Source organism: Rhipicephalus microplus, unplaced genomic scaffold (assembly GCF_043290135.1).
Source record: "Rhipicephalus microplus isolate Deutch F79 unplaced genomic scaffold, USDA_Rmic scaffold_15, whole genome shotgun sequence".
In the NCBI taxonomy this organism is placed as follows: Eukaryota; Metazoa; Arthropoda; class Arachnida; order Ixodida; family Ixodidae; genus Rhipicephalus; species Rhipicephalus microplus.
The window spans coordinates 22,311,670-22,336,694 of record NW_027464588.1 but is presented as its reverse complement, the minus strand read 5'-3'; the positions used below and the strand labels follow the sequence as shown (position 1 = coordinate 22,336,694).

General features: G+C 44.3%; 1 protein-coding gene across 4 annotated transcripts in view; it reads left to right on the top strand.

The window, feature by feature from the left end:
- The window catches only part of LOC142784710 (uncharacterized), a 109,663-nt gene that overhangs the window by 70,856 nt on the left and 13,782 nt on the right, over positions 1–25,025 (top strand). For all 4 annotated transcript variants that reach the window (XM_075883211.1, XM_075883213.1, XM_075883212.1 and 1 more), the window contains 4 exons: positions 1,204–1,336; positions 9,612–9,865; positions 16,803–17,020; positions 19,551–19,658. In XM_075883211.1, coding sequence (XP_075739326.1) covers positions 1,204–1,336; positions 9,612–9,865; positions 16,803–17,020; positions 19,551–19,658 — 713 coding nt within the window. The remainder of the gene's footprint in view (positions 1–1,203; positions 1,337–9,611; positions 9,866–16,802; positions 17,021–19,550; positions 19,659–25,025) is intronic.

Genomic DNA, 25,025 nt, shown 5'->3' with positions numbered 1-25,025 from the left:
TCCTGTGCGATCAAGACATTCTTCAAAACAGTACCGCTCTGATGTCTCCTGTGTAACTCCGCCAAAAAATAGTTTTGGACTGAAAACATAAAGTTGACTGACTCCTGGTTTGACTTGTGTGGTTTTACTCTGGCACAACTATACGAGCAACGAGCAGTGTATAATTTTTCATATTATGGCGTTTCACAGACAAAGCCATAACGGTTTAGGACATCTTACTGCTTTTATTCATGTCGCTATAGTTATCTCTCATGGAAATAAAAGTATAGGCATGCATCATGTGCAGGTCTGTTGTTAGTTTTCTGCCATGACTGCGGATAATCTCAGTAATGTTCAGCACTATTGCAAAAGTGTAAAAACTGTGATTGGCTCCGAACCTTTCGAATGAGATCTTTAATTTGGGTACAAGAGTATTAACAAAGGAGAGAGCCACTGTGAAGGGAACTCGGATGACCTACACAGCATTTTCTTCAACCACATCATGTTCAACACCATAAAGTCAGTACCCCCCTCCCCCCTAATTGAGCTGTTTTCACGTCGGGTTTTTCCTCCACACCCTCAAACTATTGCGATAGCCTACGAATTTTGAATAAATTTAATGCACATTATTTCGAATGACAAAAAATGCGGGTATAATGAGCACTATAGGTGGTGCTAGCAGGTGGCACGGTGGGGCTGGAGCTTTTCCAGTGGTGCAGCTGTTACCCAGTCTCGGTGTCTTGTGGCGAAAGCTATTGACCCGAGGGCATTATGACTAGACTGCTTCAGTAGTTTCATTCCTAGCAGGCAGTGTTGCTTCGCTTCAGCAGCAGTTAGCAACTTTGATTGTAAGAGCGCAGGTTAAGCGGTGTTGTGCACACGCCTTTTCGACGGGCGTAGCAAGTGGCTAGTATACCCTTTTACATGCTGTACTCTGCCATTTATGTACTTCATGTTGAGATGACGCACCACAAAAACTTCTTTGTGCTCTGGTGCAGCCGTGTTCCTTTAAACGATTGCTTTGTGGAAATAAAACAATCGATTCAAAATAAGTTCACTGCCAAGTCTTAATTCTATAACGTCATGATTTGTTGCGACTGCATTCATTGGTTCACCCTTGTGGTGAAACTTTTTTTTTATTGTCGGGTTTTCATTAGAGGTGTTGTTTATATGCAAGAAAAATATAGCAGTTACTTAACTAGGTTATACTATGTTCACTTGCAGCTGGCACACCTGAACTGAGTGGCAGCCCTGAGGTGTTCACACTTCCCGTCAATGTGAACTTGAGGCGGAAGCGTGCAACAAGGAATGTGTCTCCTCTTGTTCTACCGGAATCATTGCCGGAACACCTTACGGAGTATGTCTAAAATCTTTTGCTTCGGTATCCAATGATTATATATATATATATATATATATATATATATATATATATATATATATATATATATATATATATATATATATATATATATATATATATATATATATATATATATATATATATAGGAAAGAAGTGTATACTTAAGGGCTCGTTTTTCAGTGTTTTACACAATTTTAATGACATATATAACAGACAATAATGCCAAGGAAAGTATAGGGAAAGATATTAGATCGAATTTTAATGTAAATGTGAAGAAAAGTGGGTGAAAAAAAAAATATATATATATATATATATATATATATATATATAAGACGCTGGCAGCGCGTCTTACCTATACCCAGTAACAATGCCAGAATTACCCGCTCGTTTCCGGCGGCTCTCCGTCGCTCCTTTCTAGTTCCTCTCCTTCTTCTGCTTCTTGTTGTCTGTTGCTACCTCGTTCGCCCGTTTTTCTCGGTTTTTTTTTTTTTTTTTTGAGGCTCTTCAAACTGTGAGGGAGGGTGACTCTCTGCTAGGGGAACTTGTACAATTTCACTCAGATCCTCCGAAGAAGGCTGGTCCACCAGCCGAAACTGTTAGGATTAAATAAATATTTTATTGTTTTGTTTCCTATACTGCACTATTCTCGAAGTTTATAACTTTTATTACGATAGCCGGAAGAAACTCTGATCATCTATTTCATCTATTTTATACTCGTGGCTACTGCAAGTGCTGCAAGGAAACAGTTAACATGGAAGTTCCCCGACCATCCCTCAACGACAGCCATCATCGGTGACTCTCAAGCAAAGTATCTCTACAACCATTTTGACCCCCGTAGAACAAACACGCCCATCTTCGTGACTCAATCTGGACTGTTTATGCAGGAAGCACTCTCACTGCTGGACTTTATTCCGCGCGCAGTGACCACTCAGGTGTTACACGTGGGTACGAATGACATAGCCTCCTTCCAGTCACTGCAGTGTTTCAAAAATACAAGGACATGGTGAGCCGAATCGTGGAGCAGCGGCCGGAGATTAAAAAGATCTTCACCACATTGGTGCTACCGAGGGCCCCAGACCACAGGCGCGCGTGCCTCAACCGGCCCTTCGTACGGTTCAACAGAGAAGCGGGCCACTTCAACCACCTCCTTCGATTGCACTGTCGTCGAAGCGGGACTCTCTTCTACATCGATCACGCCTTGGAATGGCTTCCGCCTGGCCGGGTTCTGGCGGCAGATGGTATACACCCAAGTTTTGAGGGTGTTGCCCTCATCGCCAGCCACCTGAGATCGCTGCTTCTGCGAAATATGGTGAGGTCGCCGTCAACCTGGCTTGACCATGCACCATTAGGTCTGCCGGGCCCACCGAGAGAACATTGTCATTCCCGGATTGAGAACCCCAGCATCCGCGAAGCAAGCGGGATCCTGTGCTGACGATCATCACCACGAGCGCCGAGGGGTGCTCCTCATAGATCAAGAAGCAAAAGCCCCTACAACACGACTCGGGGCCACCCAGAGGCTTCCGGTGACAGTGGTTCTCCCCCACGCAGGGACTGACTCAACAACCCGTCAAGTACGGCCCGCTCCAGCACATGTTGGTCTCGTGATTTCATGGCCTCAAGAAAGAATGTTGATAAGCGTGTGAGGTTTGAAATGCATGCTTCAAACCTTAAAACATATATTTCATCGGGATTCGCACCAAAGGGTCTCACTGTTCAACTGCAACCCGCAATGAATAACTTCAACAAAAATGAGCAGCGGCAGTGTAGCAATATCTTAAAAGATGCATCTATTAGGCTTACACAGGTCGTAATACAACACAGTACACATAAGGCCGTGGAACTTAGAGGAAGAAAAGGCGCGACTAAAACAGTCAAGCTTGACGCAGTCAGAAACAGAAGAGCTGGCCAAATACAAAGGAAAAAGAGATTGACAATTCAGGGCAAGAAGGACAAGAAATAGAGGCGAGACGGTGCGTGGCCAACTTTAAAATACTCCGCCAGCAATCCTCCCACAACGTATACAGATCAACCTGTTACCTCTCGTCAATCTTCACAAAAGAGCACCGATGTCACCAATGTGGTTAACCTTTCCAGCAAATCTTTGACACCTGCGCAAACAAAGCTGCTATCAAAAGGTCTAACCTTCTGCCCCGCCTCTGGCGAAATTGATGAGTTTAAACTTTACCAAGATTTGGACAACTTTGTCAGAACCATGCGTCTAAAAGAATATTTTCATGATCGAAGCAGCACGCAACAAAATCAATTTTCAGATAAATCTTGGACTCCAGGTGAACAACGAGACAAATATCTAGACATGTACATTTCAGCCGTCCAAGGTGATATAATCATGAAATATGAAAAGCACCGACCCATTCGCGCCCCGCCGCGGTGGTCTAGTGGCTAAGGCACTCGGCTGCTGACCCGCAGGTCGCGGGTTCAAATCCCGGCTGCGGCGGCTGCATTTCCGATGGAGGCGGAAATGTTGTAGGCCCGTGTGCTCAGATTTGGGCGCACGTTAAAGAACCCCAGGTGGTCGAAATTTCCGGAGCCCTCCACTACGGCGTCTCTCATAATCATATAGTGGTTTTGGGACGTTAAACCCCACATATCAATCAATCACCGACCCATTCGCAACAATCTGTCCAAAGAGGAGCGGGAGGCTTTGCGCAGTTTAAGTGACAGCCAGAGCATCGTTATTAAACCAGCTGATAAGGGTGGTGCTGTGGTTGTACTCGACAAGACTGACTACATCAAAGAAGGGCTTCGCCAATTGGCAGATGAAAATTTCTATAAACAACTCCCTTGTGATCCGACAGAGGAGTATGAAAGTACTATTAAGGCCTCACTAATATCATTACTTGAAAGTGGTAAGATAACCTACCCTATGCTTAAAATGATGTCACCTGGCAAATCGTCTTCCGGGCGTTTCTATTTACTACCCAAAATTCACAAGATTAACAATCCCGGCCGACCCATAGTTTCCAGCAACGGTACTGCTACTGAAAAAATCTCTAGTTTCATTGACTCTCTGATTAGGCACATCCCACAATCATTCCCATCATACATCAAAGATACCAGCCACTTCCTTTGAGAAGTCTCAAAACTTGTGGTACCTCTAGAGTGCTATTTGGTCACCATGGATGTCTCATCACTGTACGCAAACATTCCCCACACCGAAGGAATCGCCGCCACAGTCGACGCCTATGGAAAAAGTAAATCGACGAGTGAATTCGACGAAAGCGCTTTAGAGGTGCTCCTAAATCTTGTACTTAAACATAATAACTTTGAATTCGACCAAAAACATTATCTGCAAGTAAACGGAACTGCCATGGGAACCAAAATGGCCCCAAATTACGCAAATATTTTCATGGCCTCTTTGGAGATTCCTTTCCTCGAAAATTCTCCATTCAAACCTATATTTTACCGACGCTTCCTCGATGATATATTTTTCGTGTGGGCCGATAGTGAACATAATCTTTCCAAATTAATTTCCGGTTTCAACTCCCTGCATCCTTCGATAACATTCACGCACACGTATTCGCAGAATAGTGTTCACTTTCTGGATGTCACTGTATCACTCAGTGGCACCACCATATCTACTTCTCTGTATAAAAAACCAACTGACCGCCAACAGTATCTGCATTTCCATAGCAGTCACCCCCATCACTGCAAAACAGGTGTTCCTTACTCTCAAGCCCACAGATACAGAAGAATTTGCTCTGAAATTATGCAATTTGACACCCACGCACAGTAATTGAGAGCAGCCTTCTTGCGTCAAAAGTACCCAGAAAAAATAATTGACAATGCAATTGAGCGCGCTCGCTCTTTGGACCGAGAATCTACAATGGGAGAAAAAGGCGGGAATAAAGATGATATAACTTCAGGGGCAAATTTAATCCTCACATACTGCGCCACCGCCCCTCAGGTGAATTCTATACTAACCCACCACTTCAACATACTTAAACAGACTAGTCGCCTCTCTGCCGTTTTTCAGACTCCGCCCAAGGTGGTTTACCGAAGAAATAAAAACCTGAGAGACTTACTGGTCAGGGCGAAAACACACAAATCCGACCACCATCAGAGCTGTAGACCGTGCGGGAAACCTCGCTGCAGGGTGTGCACACACATGGTGACCACAGATACGGCCGAAGCCTCCTGTTCAGACTATGTGTACAAAATTAAAGACGACCTTAACTGTGACTCAGCCAATGTGGTATACAAAATTCGCTGTGAGGTGTGCAAACAGGAATATATTGGACACACGGAAACCGCGTTCCGTTTGCGTTTCAACAACCACAGGGCACACGTAAAGGGCCTCCCCAATTTGCCGTTCTCCAAACATATCAATCTTCCTGGTCACTCTTTCGAACGCGCAAGTGTCATACCCCTACAATCCGGCTTCCAGAACACACGGGAGCGCGAACAGCGGGAGTCATACTTCATAAAGAAATTCAGATCACTTACCCACGGAATCAACGAGAGCCCTGGGCGACTGACGTGCCTCCGCGACATTTCGTGAAACACGGAAATTGAATTACTCAATTTATTTATACATACGTGAAGTCGCACACGTAAGTTGGTCAATATAGCGCGTGAAACTAAACCAATTCGATGCTACGTGAACCAAAGGGCGTATGTTAGTATTATTAGACTTTATTTTCATTTCTGAGTACTTTTTGGTATTTAATTTTTATTTTTATTTTTGTTTACGTTTTTGTTTGTTCATCCTTTACAAGAATACCCATTCATTTATTTTCAGTATGACTGGTTGTACAGTTTTCTGTAAGAGAGGGCAAGTGGAGGGAGGGGGAGAGGGCACATTAGCTTTCCAACGTGGCCATTATTTTCCGAAAGCTGGAGCGGGTCGTATGCTTCTTGTGTGTGTGTGTGTGTGTGTGTGTGTGTGTGTGTGTGTGTGTGTGTGTGTGTGTGTGTGTTGTGTGTGTTGTGTGTGTGTGTGTGTGTGTTGTGTGTGTGTGTGTGTGTGTGTTGTGTGTGGGGCCCGATGCCGCGGGCCAGCCGCCGGACCTCTTACTTATACCCAGTAACAATGCCAGAATTACCCGCTCGTTTCCGGCGGCTCTCCGTCGCTCCTTTCTAGTTCCTCTCCTTCTTCAGCTTCTTGTTGTCTGTTACTACCTCGTTCGCCTGTTTGTCTCTTTTTTTTTTTTGGAGGGTCTTCAAACTGTGAGGGTGATCCTCTGCAACGGGAACTTGTACCATTTCACTCAGATCCTCCGAAGAAGGCTGGTCCACCAGCCGAAACTGTTAGGATTAAATAAATACTTTATTGTTTTGTTTCCTATACTGCACTATTCTCGAAGTTTATAACTTTTATTACGGTAGCCGGAAGAAACTCTGATCATCTATTTCATCTATATATATGTATATATATATATATATAATGTGTGTGTGTGTGTGTTGTATGAATATTGCGTGCGTTAGTAAGTTTTAGTTGGTTAGGGAAGTTTTTTTTCTGTGACAGCCGAGAAAATGACTAGTTGCAAAATGAGTGTGCAATGCCTTTGCATGCTATGAAGTATTTCGAGAGCTTGAGGGGATTTGAGAGAGTAGTTGCAAACATTCTAAAATCCAAATGGTTAGCACACGTACACACACACACACACACACACACACACACACACACACACACACACACACACACACACACACACACTTTGTTCAACATTTGAGAGAAGAGATGTAGTTAAGACATTATTCTGTAAAACTAAACTGCTTTATTGTGGCTGGGACAAGATGTCAGAGCACAAGTGGACAGGATGAACACAGATCGATTTGGAAAGCAAGAGAAGACAATTACCTGTTTGTAGCAGGAAGCCACAAGGAAATCCTTGTGTCCATATGTTTCGAGTTGTCGATGAATTAGCTCTCACGGTGCCAATTGCTAGCTTCCTGGAAGAGCGACCGCCCCGTAAAGGCGTTGGTCCCGAGTGCGAATCTCGCACCAGGACGAATTTTTTAGGAACTAAGAAACTTTTCTTTCTGACAAATCCTTACGGATTTTCTTATACCTTCATGCTGCAAATGGGTGATTGTCTTTTTCCCCTTTTTTAATCCCTCCGCCACCTTGCGGGTTTCCGCCGAACTCATCTGTAACAGACTGATTTATTGAAATCACACCAACTTGCCTCCTGTAACAGTGCACGTGCTCATTAAGTCATGACCTCGTGCTGACAGAATGCTCCGTGAAGGCCCCCTGTGTACTTTTAAAACCAGCAGGTGTTCAGTGTACAAATAGCTTCTTAGAAATAGGACTCAAACGACTATGTGCCTGCCGCTCTCTCTGCTGGCTTTCTAGAAAATGGTAAGGTGGCGAGCGGTGATGCGGCGGGGACATTCGACGGTGTACATGAAAGGGATCGCATGTGCACGAGAGAGATCCAGTGCAAGATTAGCCTTTCCTCGATGAGATTCAGCCTCGGCAATTATTGCGGTTTTGGCGAGTAGCAGAATCCGTTTGTTACTCCAAAAGCCGGCACGTTGTCGAGCATGTATCTCTTGCACGTCCCGCGCAATTCAAACTCGGCGTGGTCGTCAGCACTGGGAAATGCTTTTTTGAACGCTCGGACTGCGTGTTCTGTTCGTGTTTTGTCTCATTGCAAGGAACCATCGATGCGAGACAGATTGTTCTTGAACCGAAGTCTATCGTGTACGCGGCCACTGTGTCCAGAAGTTCACTCGATAAAATCTCGTTCGTAACTGCAGTCAGCACCGATGTTGAGGTGCTGTGGCCCATTTTGTTATTTTACAGTATGTTGACGTGCTCGGTCTGCCTGCATTCTTGGATAATGGCCTGCATCTCTTTTGTCTGAAACAAGCGTGTCACAATCTGCGCACGTTTGCACAGGTCTTCGTTATACAGACGATGAGCCCGCTGACAAAGGCTTTCTTTGTGCGATTTCAAGGAAGTGCCCTGCAGACTTGTGCTTTTTTCACGTACAATGGCATTAGAGCACTGAAGTTCATGTAAAGAGAGTGTCTGCTGCGCATGGTGGTGGGAACCATTGATTAAGTGAGTGCACGCGCCATCTGACGCCGCGCCCGCGCAGCAGCTGTTTTGCTTGGCACGCTTGCCTGGTCTTAAGAGCTTCGCTTGGTGGTGACGTTGAAGTGCCGGGTTAAGGAGCTTCGTGCCTAAAAATGATGAAGCTCTTTCTTTGCATAAAACGCTCCTTTCTTCCCTGCAGAATGGGAGTGGTGTGTGTGGCCGAACGACCTATGTGTGGCAGACCGGGTTATCTATTAAGCGTTTAATAGAGCTTTCCAGCTCACTAGGAGGTGAGTGGGAAGCACCTGCTGTTTAATTGTAGGACATGTGCCAAGAAGTAGAAGTCAGTTTTAATGTGATAACTTTGGAGAGCTCATTTTGCAAAAATCGGGACATCGGAGTCATTTGTTGAGAGTGAAAAATCACTTTATCCGTGACCGAAAGAATAAGATGCAAATAAAATAAATATTTCAGGGTGCAAGTGGCGAGCGATGCTGTCTGCATGGCAAGCAAGTGTCACACTACCACAGAGTCGCAATATTTGTCAGAATAGCCTCGGAAAAAAAAAAAGCACTATATCAGTGTCATGTAGTGGAAAGAGCTTACGCTTCATATATTGCGTGGCAGAAGCATACAGTCTCGCCAGGCATCAAAATATGTGAATTTAGCAAAAAGTGGGTGCTCTAAAAGGCCACCCATTATAAGGTCCTCGCACATATTTAACCATAATCAGCAGCAGAACCATCAACAAAGTGAACAGCTGGGTAGGTTCGCGTGTTGCCCTACGGACACGTAGTGGGCCCTCCGCTCATTCACAAAGTAAATATGGCCTAGGGGCACTTAACAGTGGGGCTTGTAACAGGCATTCATCGATGCTTTGAAACGACCAATGTTACGCACACAGCCATTTGGGAAAGGGAAGGAGGTCTCGGATTTCTCGTTACAATTCATCGTCGCTCCACCTAAACCATTCTGACACTCTGGGCTTGACATATTCTGTGTTCAGAAGACTACTTAAAAGGAGTGGCATGTCTGCTGTGCTTGCTATTCTCTTTCTGGATCGATCTGTGTAAATACACTAGCAAATAGTTATGTTTCATCTCGTTTTACATCACAGTATCGTGGTTCGTTGGCGTAAAACCACAAGTAATAACTGAATGGTGGCAGAAATCCATCCTTATTTGTGGTGTGGTGTACATTGGTGTGCAAGAGTCTTCTTCAAGTTTCAGTTTGCAGTCCACACTTTCGTTTTTCTCGTTGCAGGAGATTAGAACAGGAGCCTGAAAGTGACAAAGGTGATGAATCGAATGACAAAGATGATGAATCAGGCGAGTCTGACTATGGCGAGGACACGGGGGGCGCCACAGAAATCCCCAGTGCTCGAGCACCGGCAGTGCCGCTTTTCCCAAGCCCGGACTTGGCAGCCTACAGGCGCATCATCCACGAGGAGATGGCCAGGTGTTACGGTGCACACATAGTGTCACCAGTCTCAACAGCCGATTCTCCGGCAAGCACGGGTGAGCATACTAGTAAATATAGACTGTGATGAACACTGGGGAACAATTTAACCTCCACTATAACGGAATTGTCTGTATAACAAACTACAGAAGGCTTTCAGTATACGGGAAATCTGTTGAATGGAACTGCTGCTTATTAAATGAAACTGCCTCTGGTATCATTGGTCTCGTACTTGAATTCTACACGCTTGTTTGTCGCTTGGTAAATGGAACTCTTGTTAAACGGAATATCCTGGTACCTTTAGGTCTGTTTGATAAGCTTCCTGTAACATGCTGCCCATATGAAAGACTGTGTTTTCGAGTAGTGGAGTTTGCAGGCCTTGCTGCCAGAGGAATACATAGAACAGTGTTTTTTTTTTTTTTCAGCTGCACTATAGCAAGCATACGCACAACTGAAAAGGAAAGCAACTGCGCATTTTGCTATAGAAGTTTAACTCTGTGAGGGTCAAATTTTTTGTGACATAGCCTCCAAAGATGTTTATTTTTTTTATTCCTGAACTAAATTTTTGGGCTATTCTATCTTTTAAAATAATTCTCATTGTTTTGAGGGACCATAAAGCATCAAGCAAAATCCTAAAAAAGAAACTCGTATGATTTTTTTAGAACTACCGGAATTACTCGAATCTAACACGCACCTTTTTTTCCAATTAAGCGAGTTCATAAATCGCATGCACGTTAGAATCGAGTACGAAAAAAAAAATGAATACGGTCATTCTATTGCCATCGACATTTCCAAAATGGCCGCCCCCTTCGTGCGTTGGCATGGCGCGTCGGCCATTTCTGCCTATGTGTTTCCCATGTGCAGCACTTCGTACGTGTGCTGAGAAGTTCGTCATCTTGTAGTGCATTAGCATCCACGGCATGGAAGGGCCGACTCCAAAAACTCGAGTGCACTACGATGCCGCTTTTAAAAGAAACGTCATCGCGGGTGCAGAAACGGACGGAAATCGGGCCGCATCGCGGTCGTTCGGAGTTCCCGAAACGTACGTGCGGGACTGGCGGAAACAAAAGCAGAAGATTGTCGACAGCAAAGCTTCACGCAAAGGCTCCAGTGGACTACTGCAGGGTCGGTTTCCGCAAATTGAAAAACTGCTCGGCGAGTATGTGCTTGAGCAGCGAGCGGCACAGTGACCCGTGACGACAGAACTGCTCCAAGTGCGGGCTATGCAATTAGTCTTAGAAAAAGGTCCAACGCGGAGCTAGTTTAAAGCGAGCGGGTGCTGGCTAACTAACTTTATGAAGAGGAAAGGCTTTTCCCTCCGAAGGTGAACGGGCATATGCGAAAAGTTTTGCGGAGGAGTACGATGAAAAGCTTCACAGTTTTCAGAGGTTCGTCCTAAACTTGCAGCACAACAACGGCTACCTGATTGGGCAAATCGGGAATGTCGATCAGACGCCTCTTTACTTCGACATGCCTGGCACCACAACCGTCGAGAAGAAGAGACGAAGGAAGTTCGCGTGCTGACATCGGTCCACGGTAAAACTACAGTGACGGCAATGCTCTGTTACACGTCAGATGGGCACAAGCTTGCCCCGTACCTCATATTTAAATGGAAGACGCTCCCGAAAGGAGTTGTTTTTTCGAGTGGTGTGATCGTTCGGGCCAGCGAAAAAAATGGGTGCGCTTTGCAATTGATGTCCTACTTTTTTTTTTTTTTTCGTTGTGGAAATCGGGTGCGCGTTACAATCGAGGGCGCGGTAGAATCGAGTAAGTACGGTAAGTTACTTTCGATAAACATAGCTTGCAAACATACAAAAATAGGCACACCAGAGTACTATTTTGCTGGACTCGCAAGCAGCAAATAAACTGGCGCACACTTTAATAGCGTAAGTGAAGTGAGTAAAAGTGCGGAAAAAAATCCTTATGGTCGTGCACCTATAAAAAAAAAACGAGAACAAGTGAAAAAGGTAAAATAATTATTCGTTTTAATGGCAAAAAGAGAGAGTTAGCATTTCAGAGTCACCAAAACAGGAAACACAACCAGGGCGGCATTGTTTGTGTAATGTAGCGCCTCATAAAAACAGATGTAATTGTGCTCTGGGGAGCAATAAAGGAGAAAGTAACAAGCGGTCACTCTTTAAGAGATTATAAACCACACAGCCATCAGTTTTGCGGGCGCAAGAAGCGAAAAGCACCCGAACGATGAAACCAAACTAGCTGCACTGCTAGAGGCACGCTCGGATGCGCAAGCAAAAGCCGATGCAATGCCATACACTTACGGCGTAAACCCTGAAAGAATAAATGTATTGCAGAACTTGCTACTCTCCTCATTAGCCGTCAAGACAGCTCTTAGTCATGAAACGTTAGTTCGGAGGCTCTAGTGGGAAAAAAATAGAAGCCAGTGTGCTGTGTGATGTCGGTGCGTGTTAAGAAACATCATATGGTCAAAATTTTTGAAGCCCTTTACAACGACATGTCTCGTAACCATGTCGTGGTTTTCGGACGTAAAACCACAGGTATACTTTATTGCTGGCCCCAGTGACATTGAAACATCTTTGGTGTTCCTGCTCCCAAGCTCATGTAATCTGCTCACAAGTTCTTGTGATATTTTGTATATTACTGTCACTGATCCTGTATATAAGGAGGCAATCGCCAGACAGGTACCAAGGGCCAACAAACCGGCCCCTTCTACATGCACTACAAAAGCACAGATAATTTAGGGTAGGCTCTTTTTGGGCAGCAACGAATGATAATTGTTGTCCAAAGACATTCAGAGCAGTTAGTTCCTAACGCAAAGTATAATCTTGGTTAAGGCTGCAAGCATCACACGAACCTACACACTCGGTTATCAAAAATAGTTACTCATAACTCGCAGTGTAACTCGGATGGTGTTTAAAATAACGGAAACAAACTGATCGCTCTACATATGCAATCTCCTGCATTGAAGAACACTGTTTTGACCATTTGCAAATGTATCCAGCCCACAATTCTTGAGACGTATCTCGAATGTTTCTCTTTCACGAAACATTCTCACAAACTGCAGCGCTGATGGTCGTTGTTCTCTTCCGCTATCGGCCTGTTGGCAACGCTTCTCAATTTTTCACTGTTTTCTCAGAGTCATCATTCTATTATTTCAGATCAATTGACCACCCCACCAGGATCACTTGATCAACATAACTTCTTCATTGGTGTCGCTATCCTACTCACCTACTCCCTCCGCCACCGCTCGCTTTTATCCTCTCGCTTCTGGATTTGCAAATACACTCAAACCTGGATACAATGAAATATCGGTTATAGCGAAGTAAATGAAGGATATTCTTGCAATAGAAATAGTGCTAAGAATGTACCTTTATAACAAATTTTTGGTTATAACTAACCTCTTTTCATGTAAGATGCCTCTTTGTTATAATGAGGTTGGAGTGTATTTTCCGTGATTTGTCTGTACGTAGCACAGCCAAAGCGAAGGAAAGGGCAAGATTTTACAACGAAAGGTGTTACAAGATCACAACAAGGGTAGCGTGCGCCGCCACCGCTTGGGTCCATGACCACTAATGTGCTGAAGAAGGAAAAACACTCTCTAAATTAAAAGACAAGGACATAATTGAATTCGAACCAGGGTACCCTGCGTGCCAGCCCAGTATTCTACCACAGAGCCACGCTGCTGCTTGGAACTTTGTTGCAAACTAGCTTTAGGCAGGCTTGATGTCGGGAAAGGAATGGCGTTTATATGAATAATAAAGTGCTTCAGAACCAGGTGTTGCACAATGTGAATTGCGTAACAAGTGAGATGTCGGTTGCTCCAACCCATTACTCAAGCTTCAGGCATAATTCTTTATCATAGTCAGTCACAGCATCAGAAAATTGAACAAAATTTTTCGCAAGTGCGTAGAGGGTACCACTCTTCTTCGATGAAGCATAAGAATCTGTTTTCTTTTTTTTGAATACACTGTCTTCATTTTACAACTTTTTTTCCCCTTTTTTTGTTGTAAGCATTAGTGCAGTTATAGCCCATATAAGACTATATGTTCTCTTGGCCGATCCCCCAGAGTAGGTATGAGCCATGGATTCTAGGCTACAAACAAATTCCTGACCACTTTTCCACAGTGGGTATGAGCTGCAAGAGAAAGTGAACAAGAATGCCGGCCTACTACACACTTTATAGGGTGGTGGGTATTCTGTAAGTGGTTTTGCAGCAGCTACTCAAGGATTGTTTATAAAAGGCTCTAAATGGCCACTCCTCCAGCTTTCGGTGTGACTGTGCTGCGCATTTCGCACAGGCCTGGTGTTTTTTTTTTCTCGCTGGTTTCATTTATTATCGCATAGCTCGGCTTTGTATCGGGCTTTCTTTCACAGTGCTTCGAGACTTTGCCCGCGGTTTGATCAGAGACTGCTTTTGGTCACCCGCCGTTACGAGGGGCAGAGAAGGCGTACTCATGGCATCCTTTGATGGTTATTTTTTTAATGTGTCACGATGAACCGATGAACCGTCAGCGCCTGGAATTCACTCGGCCGTCTGAAGTCGGCAATGCGTGCCTAATTGAGCACCCGTTAGTAAGTTTCCAGTTGACAGATCGCATAGTTTGGTCATGTATGGTGGAAGGTCTCGGCTGCGAAAAGCATCCAGACTCCTGGACATGAAAGCCTCATCCTTTGGCATGACTTGCGATGATTTGCCGCTCCAGCCATTACTGAACAGTGCTGCACCAGCCATTACAAAACTCCAAACTTGCGTCGTGCTGTGCAGTACTTGCTTCTTCGGCGCAGAGAATGGCAGCCTTCTTGAGCACTGTTGTGAACAAGTGCAGTTTTTTGAGGCGAGGATGGCACTCATGATGGTCAAGCTCGACTGTTCAGAACATCGGTAGCACACAACAGCTGCATGAAAACATGCGAGAGCCAGTGGCGCTTCCGACAATTATTACCAGTACCCCTCAAACAAATGGCCACTGCCTGTTAGTACAGTGGCTCTTCAATCAACGGTTGCATTAATTACGACATCTGTGATCGTCATTTATCAATCTCATGGTGTCTGTATGAACTCAGTGGCATGTACCGTAAAAACCCGCGTATAGCCCGGGTTTTTTTTTTTCTAAAATTTAGGGTGCAAAATTTCAGCCTCTTACTATATGCGGATCCCAAAAAAAGTTTCGGCCCGAATTCAGTTTTGGTTTCGGCATGGGTTGGTGCTATCATCATTATCAGGTGTCTGCGCACTTCTACGTTAGGTGGCGTGGTAGCGTGAGCGGCGTTAGTCCTAGAGACCTACAGGTACAGGCGTGCATCAGGCGAGCAACAGTGGCCATTGCAATCACTTCGCGCACATCACGACGGCCAGCCACGGTTTTACGTGATTTTAAGCCATGTCGGGACCGCGCAGGCAGTACTCGGCTGCCTTTAAGAGGAAAGTTATTTCTGCTGCCGAAACCATCGGCAACTGTGCCACGGAGCGGCAGTTCGGAGTGAATGAGCGGAGCATTCGCGGTTGGCGGAAGCAGAAGGAAGCCCTTTTTGCATGCTGCGGCAAGAGAAAAAGTTTCCGGGGACCGACAAATGGAGCATTTCCAGACGTGGAACGAGAACTGACGGACTTTGTTCGGGAGCAACGAGCTGCACAACTCGCTGTGCACATGAGCCTTCAAGAAGTGCTCCATCTCAAACGCGCTTGATGGCACGGAGGATGAGGTGCTGTGGGAGGACATTTCGAACAAGGGAGATTCGGAAGACAGTGTGTCAGACAAAAACAACGACTAATCGTGCGCGCGCGTGCGTGCGCATGCAAGTGTGTAAATAAATGCATTTTTTCTGTTTTCCTCGAACAATATTCGCGTGAAAATGTTTTTTCTCGCGTTTGCTATCCCCGAGTTACACATCGAACTCTACGCGGGTCCGAATTATACGCGGGTTTTTACGGTAATAAAACTTATTGAGACATTTTAAAAGAGCTGCAGAACAGAATCCAATGAGTAACCAGAAAGCAAATTTTATGTTAAAAGCACACTGCAGTATCCAATGGCGCGTTTTACTGGTAGATCCAGAGCAGGTTTTCTTGCTTCGTTGCGACTCTGGATTTTGCAGGTAGATTTGGAGTGGGTTCGCTCTTTTTAATGGCAGTTTCAGAGCAACTCGCCCGGAGGCGGTCTTGCTCTCGCTGCTCCCCCGCCAAGTTAGATTTGGGCGGAAGTTCGAGGAGCAGCGTACGTCACTTCCGCCATTGTGCATGGGCTGAGCATTGCAAAATGGCTGCGTTCACTGCTGTGAAGCAACTGCGGTCTAGCGATAAGCACGCCCAGCAGCAGCAAGCGCACAGCCACAGAAATCTCCGTGTGCTCTTTTACATTTTTCAGTGCAGCACAAGAAAACGATACCCCTGCTTTCCGTGCACAGTGTGGTCGAAATGCATGCTCTGCAGAGGCGATAAGTTTGCCATGGAAACATAGAAAGCTGAAAAGGGAATCATTACCAGAACTGGTTTGGTGACCTGTACGTAAACAACTTGCGAAACGACCTACGCAGTGCATTCACATGTTTCACTGGCAGATTCGGCTTGGTGCAATCCAAGGGCTCGCTCCAGGACTTCTGTGGCTATTCCAGGTCTCCTAGTGAAAAACGCTTTTAGGTTTGTGATTAGTCTTGCTGGCGTTCGATGTTTCGAGTTCCAAAAATTGACTCTGCCTCTTCTTATGTAAAGTTTAAATCTCGTAAGTCAACAACATGCAGTCGCATAAACATGGTAAATACAGTTTATTTGAGACTTCACTTCAAGTTTCAACTGTATGGGCCCACTTTCATATTTTAATGCTTGCCAGCTGGATTGGGCTCAAATAGCCAAATGTCGTAAAGTTACAGTTCAACATAATGGCTATGCAGACGCTGCATGTGCAGTGAGAAGATTTTTTTTTTTTTTTTTTTGTCTGCCATTTTTTCTAAATACATTTTCACAGTGCCTCTGGCAAATAACAGCTGCACTGTTGTCCCCTTTTTTACTACTCTTTTCAGTGTCAGGAGTGTCGACTGGAGGCCACATTGCCTCATCTCCAGCTGTGGAGACTAGCCCTGCGTCCTCGCCGTCGACACTGGCCACTGCCTTCGCGGGATTGTCGGCACAGCCAAGGCTGAGCCCGATTCTGAAGTTGTCGTCGCAACAAAAGGGCTGCCTGAGTACTGTCTTGGAGTGCACGGAGACAAGCGACAAAGGGAGTGGGACAACTGCACTCGTGAGTCGTGTTTTTTGTGTGCCACAGTTGTATCCTTTTTGATGATCTCTTTTGAAATAGTCTGCATGCATCAAGTGCTTATCAAAAGTAGTTGCTCAGAGGAGCCAGACAGCCTGCCAAACACGCAGTACCAGTGCGTCTTTACAGCTTTTATACACATCCTAGCATGATGGCGAACCCGAGCACTTTCTTTGCAGCCTGTTCATTGGTAGGCGTCTAGCAATGTCCACAATACACTAGTATTGCAATGTCCACAATAGTCGTAGTATTGGACTTGCGGTAGAATGCAAGTGATGACCTGATATATATGTTATGTTTTATTAAAACTTCCTGTACTTTGAGTGCATCAGTTGGTATAAGAAGCTCTTACGCTTGGAAAATGATGAATCGACGCCAAAGCAATATGTTCATTTATCGTTAAAGTGGGGCTTTGCGGCAGTGTGGATTTTTTCTGGATAGGTGTTTCACGGCTTAGCCTTCTTTTTTTATTGCAGAAGAACCATCTTTTCAGGGAGTTACATGCAGTTAATACTAAGGCTGGGCAGAGATGCCCGAAAAAGTGTTCCGGAATACACATATTGAAATACACAGTGTGGAAGCCTAAAATACAGATACTGAGATACATTTGTAATTGACGTAATGGGATATTTCAGAGATAGTTTTGCAAAAACTGAAATACTTTTCTCTATGTCGGGGATAGTCATTCTTCGTACAGAGATTAGTCATGTGCAGCAGAGTATTTTAAATGCGCAGTGCATTGAAACTTGCTATTATTTTTACTCATTATTTTATCACCGTAGTCAGAGTTCCGTTAACGCATTACGAAGAGGCCTACACTGCACATAATTGTTAGACATGTTTACAGATATCAGTTGCAATAAAGAACTACGTATGCTGTATGAAAGCAAGTCAAATGCATTGTACACCAAAATCCAGATACTTGGCGGCAACACTATTAGCTATGCTAAAAGTAGATTAGTTCAAGCGAAGGGCTGGAACCATTAACAAACGAATCGAGGAAAGCTATGCTTTTATTTAACACAAGTCTGTTTAGTTTACACATTTGGCGCATCAATTTCACTTCAGCAGCAGCAGCTTCTCAGATAGGCCGTGATCTAGGCATCGTCAATTCGGCCTCAACACAAGACTCACAAACGAGAAGTCACTCTACTGCTGCAGAGGAGCACAAACTTGTGTTATAGTGGATACAATTCACATCGATACTCTGACCACAGTAAGCGTGGTGCGTCAGCAAACAGTGCCCAAAATGCAGAGCCAGTGTCGTCAGAGTAGGACCGCCACCTTAACGTATTTTGCCCGTTAGAGTTTTGAAATTGTAACGCGTACATTACTGAGTTACCTAAAAAAGCAATGTACTACCATTAATGCCGTTACTTGTCTACGGCTAATCCTGCACGAACACAGCGGTCAACATGTGTCTCTAACTAAAAAAAGAAATTAAGGCTCGTGAATTCCTTGCTGCCACTGTAACGTCGGGGCTTACTACTCAGTAGACTAACAGTTCAGGCTAGTTGGTTCTCAGTTTTGCTAAAGTGGGCCAGCGCAAAGCAAGAGAGGAACACATAAACAATGAAGACGAGCACTTACTTCCAGTTGAAGGTTTAGTATTTTCTAGAAACACAGAAAAAGCAGAAAGAAGAACGAACAAAACAAGGAATGTAAAAGGAAATGCAAAAAGACCTTCCTCCGATCGCCGTGTGGCGATCGGAGGAAGTATTGTTGATGGCACCTGGCACCACACACCAAATTCTTTGGGTGGTTTTGTGGCTTCCCCGATAAGCTCTTTCAATTGGCATGAGGGAACACATTTTAAAGATGATGCTGGTGGTTGGCGCTCATTGTGCAGTATACAATGCTGCTCATAATGAAAATACCGCTGCTGGAATTCGAAATCACAGTATAACAGTGTTGGGAAGCTCAAGCAGGCATTCAAACACATTCCAGTTCTGCCTGAAGGTGCACAATGAGATGCAGGTAGCAAAGCGACTAGCTCACTTTTAGGAATGTAGGAGTCTGTCTCACCCTCAGCAGAAATCTAGATATGGTGAGTGCATATCTCGCCGCGGACTGCCAAGGTCACAGCAGAAAAAAGATATTTTCCCATTGTAAACATGTCCTGGACAGTATCGAGATAAGGACAATACATCCTAAAGTATTTTGCTACTGAGATACAAATACATTTTTTAAAAGTATCTCGATACAGTAACACAGATACTCAAAAGTATCTCTGAAACACTATCCCTATACTGCCCAGCTCTGGTTAATACATACACTTGGGTAGGTGCTTTCAAGGCTTAGAACCTTTATCTTGCAGTAAAACAACTTTTACAGGAGGTTACATGTGGACCAATATTATATAGATGTAGTCATTAACTTCTAATACTTCGCAATTTCCAATTGAGGCAAATTGGAATTAGGAATATTTGCACAAGCCTTCACATGGAAGGTTAGAGATTTATATCTGAAAATGGACAGTTTTTTCTTCCTCTTTTCTTTTTTGCTCTTTCAGTGGGCTTATCCAGAAGAGTCTCTGATAACGAATGCCAGGCAGCCGTCATTGATTGATGGGAATTTCAGCTGTATATCACCATCGGTGGCATTTGGCCATGAAGAGCTGGTAAGTGGCATTGTTTTGTGAGTACTACTTGAAACTGTGCGCTCTTACCAGGTGGAAATTACACTTGCGCTAACTTTGTTGAACTTACCCATAAATGTCCTCGGGCTGCAGTTGAAACGCAGTGCACACTGCTTCTGCTTTTTTTTTTTTGCCCTCGTCTTTTTGCACAGAGTGCAGTGCTAGGTCAGTGAATGGTGAGGTGCAGACGCAAGTGTTTCGCGGTGTTCAGGAGTGCAACACCTGCGCCAATTTGATTCAATTGCCTTTTTTTGCGCTGAGCTGAATCAAAACCATGAAATTCTCCGGAATTGTGCCACACTGCACCAAAATGCCCGACCAGCCTTGAAACTTTCTCAGTTGCGCTACTTTCAGCGAGATGTGGAGGCCACGTTGGCCATCTATAGTTTGCGTCGTCAATCAACCCAGGGATCCAGGTGCACACACTCCAACCTTAAATTAGTTTACTAGGATAGGGGAGTGCCCGGAATGACTATAGCACTAATGCACAGAAAGTGCACGCCAAACAGAGTCAATCTGCATGCGGAACTTCGGTTGGTAGTCTGTGATTTGTCATTGCTTTAAGAGATGCGTGCGGCTTTGCTGAGGTAGTAGAGGGGCAGAATTCCCGTTTCCCACTCAAAAGACCCAGGAGCTGTAGGTAGTAGATTTGTATTCTTAGTGTCACTTGTACTGATATGTTGGTTTTCTTTTTTGAGCTTCAGTTGCTACATATTTCTACCGAAAATTCCATGAAATATGAATTTAAAAAAAATGTTTGATAGCAAGTGTATTCATTTGCAGTGCCACTGCATGGAATTCGGTAAACACTTTATATTTCACGTAACTTTTCGTAGCAATGCATACCAACTGAAGCTAGATTTAGAAAGAAAAAAAGCAAGCCAATACAGCTGTACAAGTTACACAAACAAAAAATTTCGACAGTCTACTGCTGCGATTCGAACTTGCATCTTTCGAGTGGGAAGTGTGGGCAACTACCCCTGGACCATTTTTGCTGAAAACCACAATAGATAATTTTCAAAAGCGAAACCTCAAAGTATGTCGCTTTATCGCACTACTCATGTAAAGTATGTACTACGTAGATAGACTCTCCCGGTACAGCGGTCTAGCAGTGAGCACCTCATCCAAACTTTATTGTTAGCAGCAATTTCGTAATGCTTTTCTAACTTTTGCTCACAAATCTTGTGTAAAAATTGAATATTTAATATAAAGACAATATCCGAGCTTCAGAGAGTCAAGCGGGCTTCACTGTAATCACCGTGAAACCTGCTTGTATTCTAGGGAACTTGGCCACACACTAAAACGCTGGATAACTGGCAGGCATTAAAGCAACTATTTCGCAATGAGCTGTGCTGATTTTACTGCTTGAGCAGGATATAAACGCATGCATTCATCGTTTAATACCCCTGTCACACGGGCACTTAAAAGTCTTTTAAGTAAGCGGTCTTTTTCTGGAAAGGAGTTCCTGACAGCTGACACACGGCACAGAGCGAACTCCTTTTCAAAAGCAGTCTTTTTCGTAAACGGCGTTCGTCGATCTCTTTTACGGCTCTGAATGAGTAGCCTCGAAATCAGTGGGCGCCAGCAATTTTCGAGTGGTGGGAAAAAAAGAGCGAATGCTTATTTTTCTGTCACCAAAACTCTTTGTAAAAACAAATTTCATATCCTGCAGAAGGTGTAATGAACTCCTTTATGGTTATTTGCTTTTCTACTCTCGTAAGCAGCTACAACACGTCGGCAATATCACGTGGTGACGCTCGGTCTTGCGCTGCTTTATCCTCTCCTTGGCGGCTTTTGCAGCGTCTGCCTCGCTTTCCAGAGCGAGAAGCAGGCCGTGAGGCTTGCGATCCTCGCTTTTTCTCCCGTACGGTCGCCCGTAACATGTCGAGAGCAGTCGAGAGCAGCGAAAAACAAATACGGTAAATAAAAGCACAGTGGTGCCAGACGGACATGTGCACGTCGCTAGTTATGGGAATGCTTCCTTATCTAGTGCAAAAAACTTTCACATTGGTGTTTCTTCATCTCTTATTCTTAAATTTATTTGAAGAAACGAGCAGTGCAACAAGTCTTTAATTTGTACATCGTGATACATCATTTAATTTTCATTGCTTCTCTCTTAACTGCTAGCGCCACGCTTTCGCTAGCGTCTTCGAACGAAAACACTAAAAGGAGATCGTTGCTGCCGTGTGTCTGCGCCGCAAACACCTCTTTGTTAAAAGTCTTTCAACTTCGTAAAAGACCGCTTACTTAAAAGACTTTTTGCGCGCCCGTGTGACACAGGTATAAGAGTGTGCAACTTTTCAGAACAGTCTGAAAAATCGCACGTAGGCTGTTGATTTACAATGCAGAAATTCTTATAGTAAAATTCCTGTGCAAATCAAAATGTTTGGAAGTTTGAATGTTCACATATTTCTAGTTTCACGTTAGTGACAACATTCAAATGTTCTAACTGGTTTTGTGCGACAAGTCCTAACTCTTTCCTTACTGCACGAAAATGGTTGCTTTTCATAAGTCTCGGGGAATTGTTTTTACCAGTTATAAAAGTGCTCCAGCATGCATTGCAGCATACCAAACTTCGCACAGTGGAATGCTGTTTTCGAAAAATATATGTTGTAGAACAACAAAATACTTTAGAATGAATAAAAATGTGAGAAGTGTGTAATTTTTGGTCATCACATGGTAAACAGTGCAAAAAAAAACACTATGTATGCAAAAATGTTCAAAACAAAGGAAATTCTGAATATAGGTTTTGTAGATAAAATGGCCCAGGAAAAATAGTCAATGTTGTACAATGTTTCTCTTCACATAAACAAAGAAAACCAGAACCAAGGGTTTGCTCCATCGCTCACTCGTGCAATGCAGTGAAATATTGCATGGTTTTTTTTGAGACACAAATGCACTCGTACACTTTTCTCTGTAAATTTTTGTTGTCTTGTGATAAGAGTCTCCAGGTGTTCCAATATATAGATGGATACCCGTGATGTGAATAATCCCTCTGTAAATGAGGTGTCCAATGAACTTCATCATTTCATCTAGCGTCGCCTCTCTTCATGAGCCACCTTACTCCGCATAGGTTGGCGTTACAATATATGCTTCCAAGCATATTTATTTACATTTTCGCGCATATTGTGCTAAAAAAAAGACAATATCGCACGCAGTTTTAAAACTTTTCACACTGCTTCATAGTCGGGGCCAAGATGTGCTCCGGGGGCCTTCTTGTCATTAGGAAAAGCTCTGCAGCCAGCGCCAGCACGCTGCCCTCCAGCAAAAGGTGGAGCACACACGTAACCAGAGTAGCTATAAGATTGCGCACAAAGCTCAGAAGCTCTACGCAGTTGCCGCAGAGGAGACAACTTGAGGATGTAAACAAAAAATCGATGAACGGCTGCGGATGTCTCGGGCTGATGCAATATATCGTGATCATAAAACTTGAAGCTGAGGTGCTGTTATCCTTGAACTCTAAGGTCGTCCTGACTCAATTCAGGTGGGGTTGCTAGACAGTTTCAAACAGCGCATGTGTTTTGTAGCGCTGGTGCGCACCCATGCGCGTGTCGTCATGACAACATTATAGGAACTTCTAGTGACACTAGATGCAACCCTGTGTCTAATATAACGATCCAAGCAAAGCTGAAGCTGCTGGAAACTGTCAGAGAAGGCCACCAGGACACTTTAAACATGCGGCAGACCTTCGTAACAATTTTTCGGAGAACAAATTTTCTCTGACTTTCAAGAACAGCTCTCTATTGAATATCTGACATATATTTCTGACAATATTACTGCTTAACATAGTCAAGTTGAGAAGCTGACACTTTAATTCAAAATTTGGCTCGCAAAGGTTCTTTTCATTACAGAACTTCTATGTTAGTGAAGCCAACATTTTTAGAACTAGGTAAGTTGCAAAACTAAGCCATGTTGCATGGCGCCGCCACTGCCAGAGACAAACATGACGCTGCTATCGCATCCAGATTCACTCGCAGCGTGCTCGCTCGTGTCACTCCCATACTAACCTCCGTCCGCTGTGCATGTTGCAGTGCGTCGCTACCGTGGAGGCTTTTTTCTGTGTGAACAGTCTTGTGCTTCAGCGTGCCCTGTTCTGCTTTGTATTTTTTGCGTGTTTTCATCATGCCCACACGTTGCGTTCCCGGTTGTACAAGTGGCTACAGGAAATGAGACATGTACCATGACATTTTTTTTGTGCCCCGTGTGTTCCTGAGCAGAGAAAGGCATGGAACCGCGCTGTTTCTCGTGTGGATAAGAAGCTGCGCAGCACATCAGGTGTGTGTGATATGCACCTTCATTAGGAGGACATCCTGGAGACTTTCACTCACGCCATCAATGGTAAAAAGGTACAAATCGTCAGAGGAAAGTGGGACCTTGTCAAAAGATGCGTTCCACAGATATTCCCGAATTCGCCCGCTTACCTTTCAAATACCCCCAACAAAGAAGCAAAAGCGGCCTGATAGAAGTGGGGTACTTTCCAGAATATCATTGGCGAAAAAGAACGGACTATCTTCGATCACTGAACTCGAAGACAGTGAAATTCAAGTCCCGACATGCCTTCAACGACTGGCGTCAGTTCACTTCAAGACATAGAAAACGTCTGTTTGTCCGCTTTGTGCTGGTGGAACGTTGTTGAAAATGGTAAGACAAGACGTTTCGTGGTGTTTATAGTGTTCAAAGAAGAAAAACGAGCGCCATTTGAGGAGAAATGCGTAGTCCTCGCAGAAGACATGACAGCCACCATTATCAGCCGTCGCCATCGCTTAGCCAAGTCGGCCGGCTATGCAGATACCATCAACCGTTTGGCCGAAATTCTGGAGGACATAAAAAATCTGAAAGTGTGTTTATGCTGTCCTAGTGCGTCAGCAAGCAGCCTCGTGAGTAATGACTATGAAGTGCTCACGAGGCTGCCAATGTGCGTTCCCTGCTTGAAGCTTTGACTTCAACTGTGTTAACAAGTTTCATTAGAAGAAATAAAGAAGTTGCAGCGGGAGACATGCTCAAGAAAAGGGTCGTACGCGCACATTTTCGACAGTCTAAGTTGCTAAAGAATGTGACTGACATAAAGAAAGAAAAAAATTAGCAGATCCCACTTACAGTGGGAATCGATGATAAGCGAAGCATGAATGAGAAATGTTGATGTGTCACTTTAAAATCAGCACAACGGTATGAGGTGGGGGTAAATGATGCCGTACATGACTTCGGTGTCATGATTATCATGTTTGGATTTGTCGTTTACCTTTGTCATATATTCAAGTCACGTGATACTACATTTAATAAATGTGGAGCGCATCATGAAGGGCTCAATATACTCCAATGTAGCGTTGATGCACGCGCACGCTGCACACA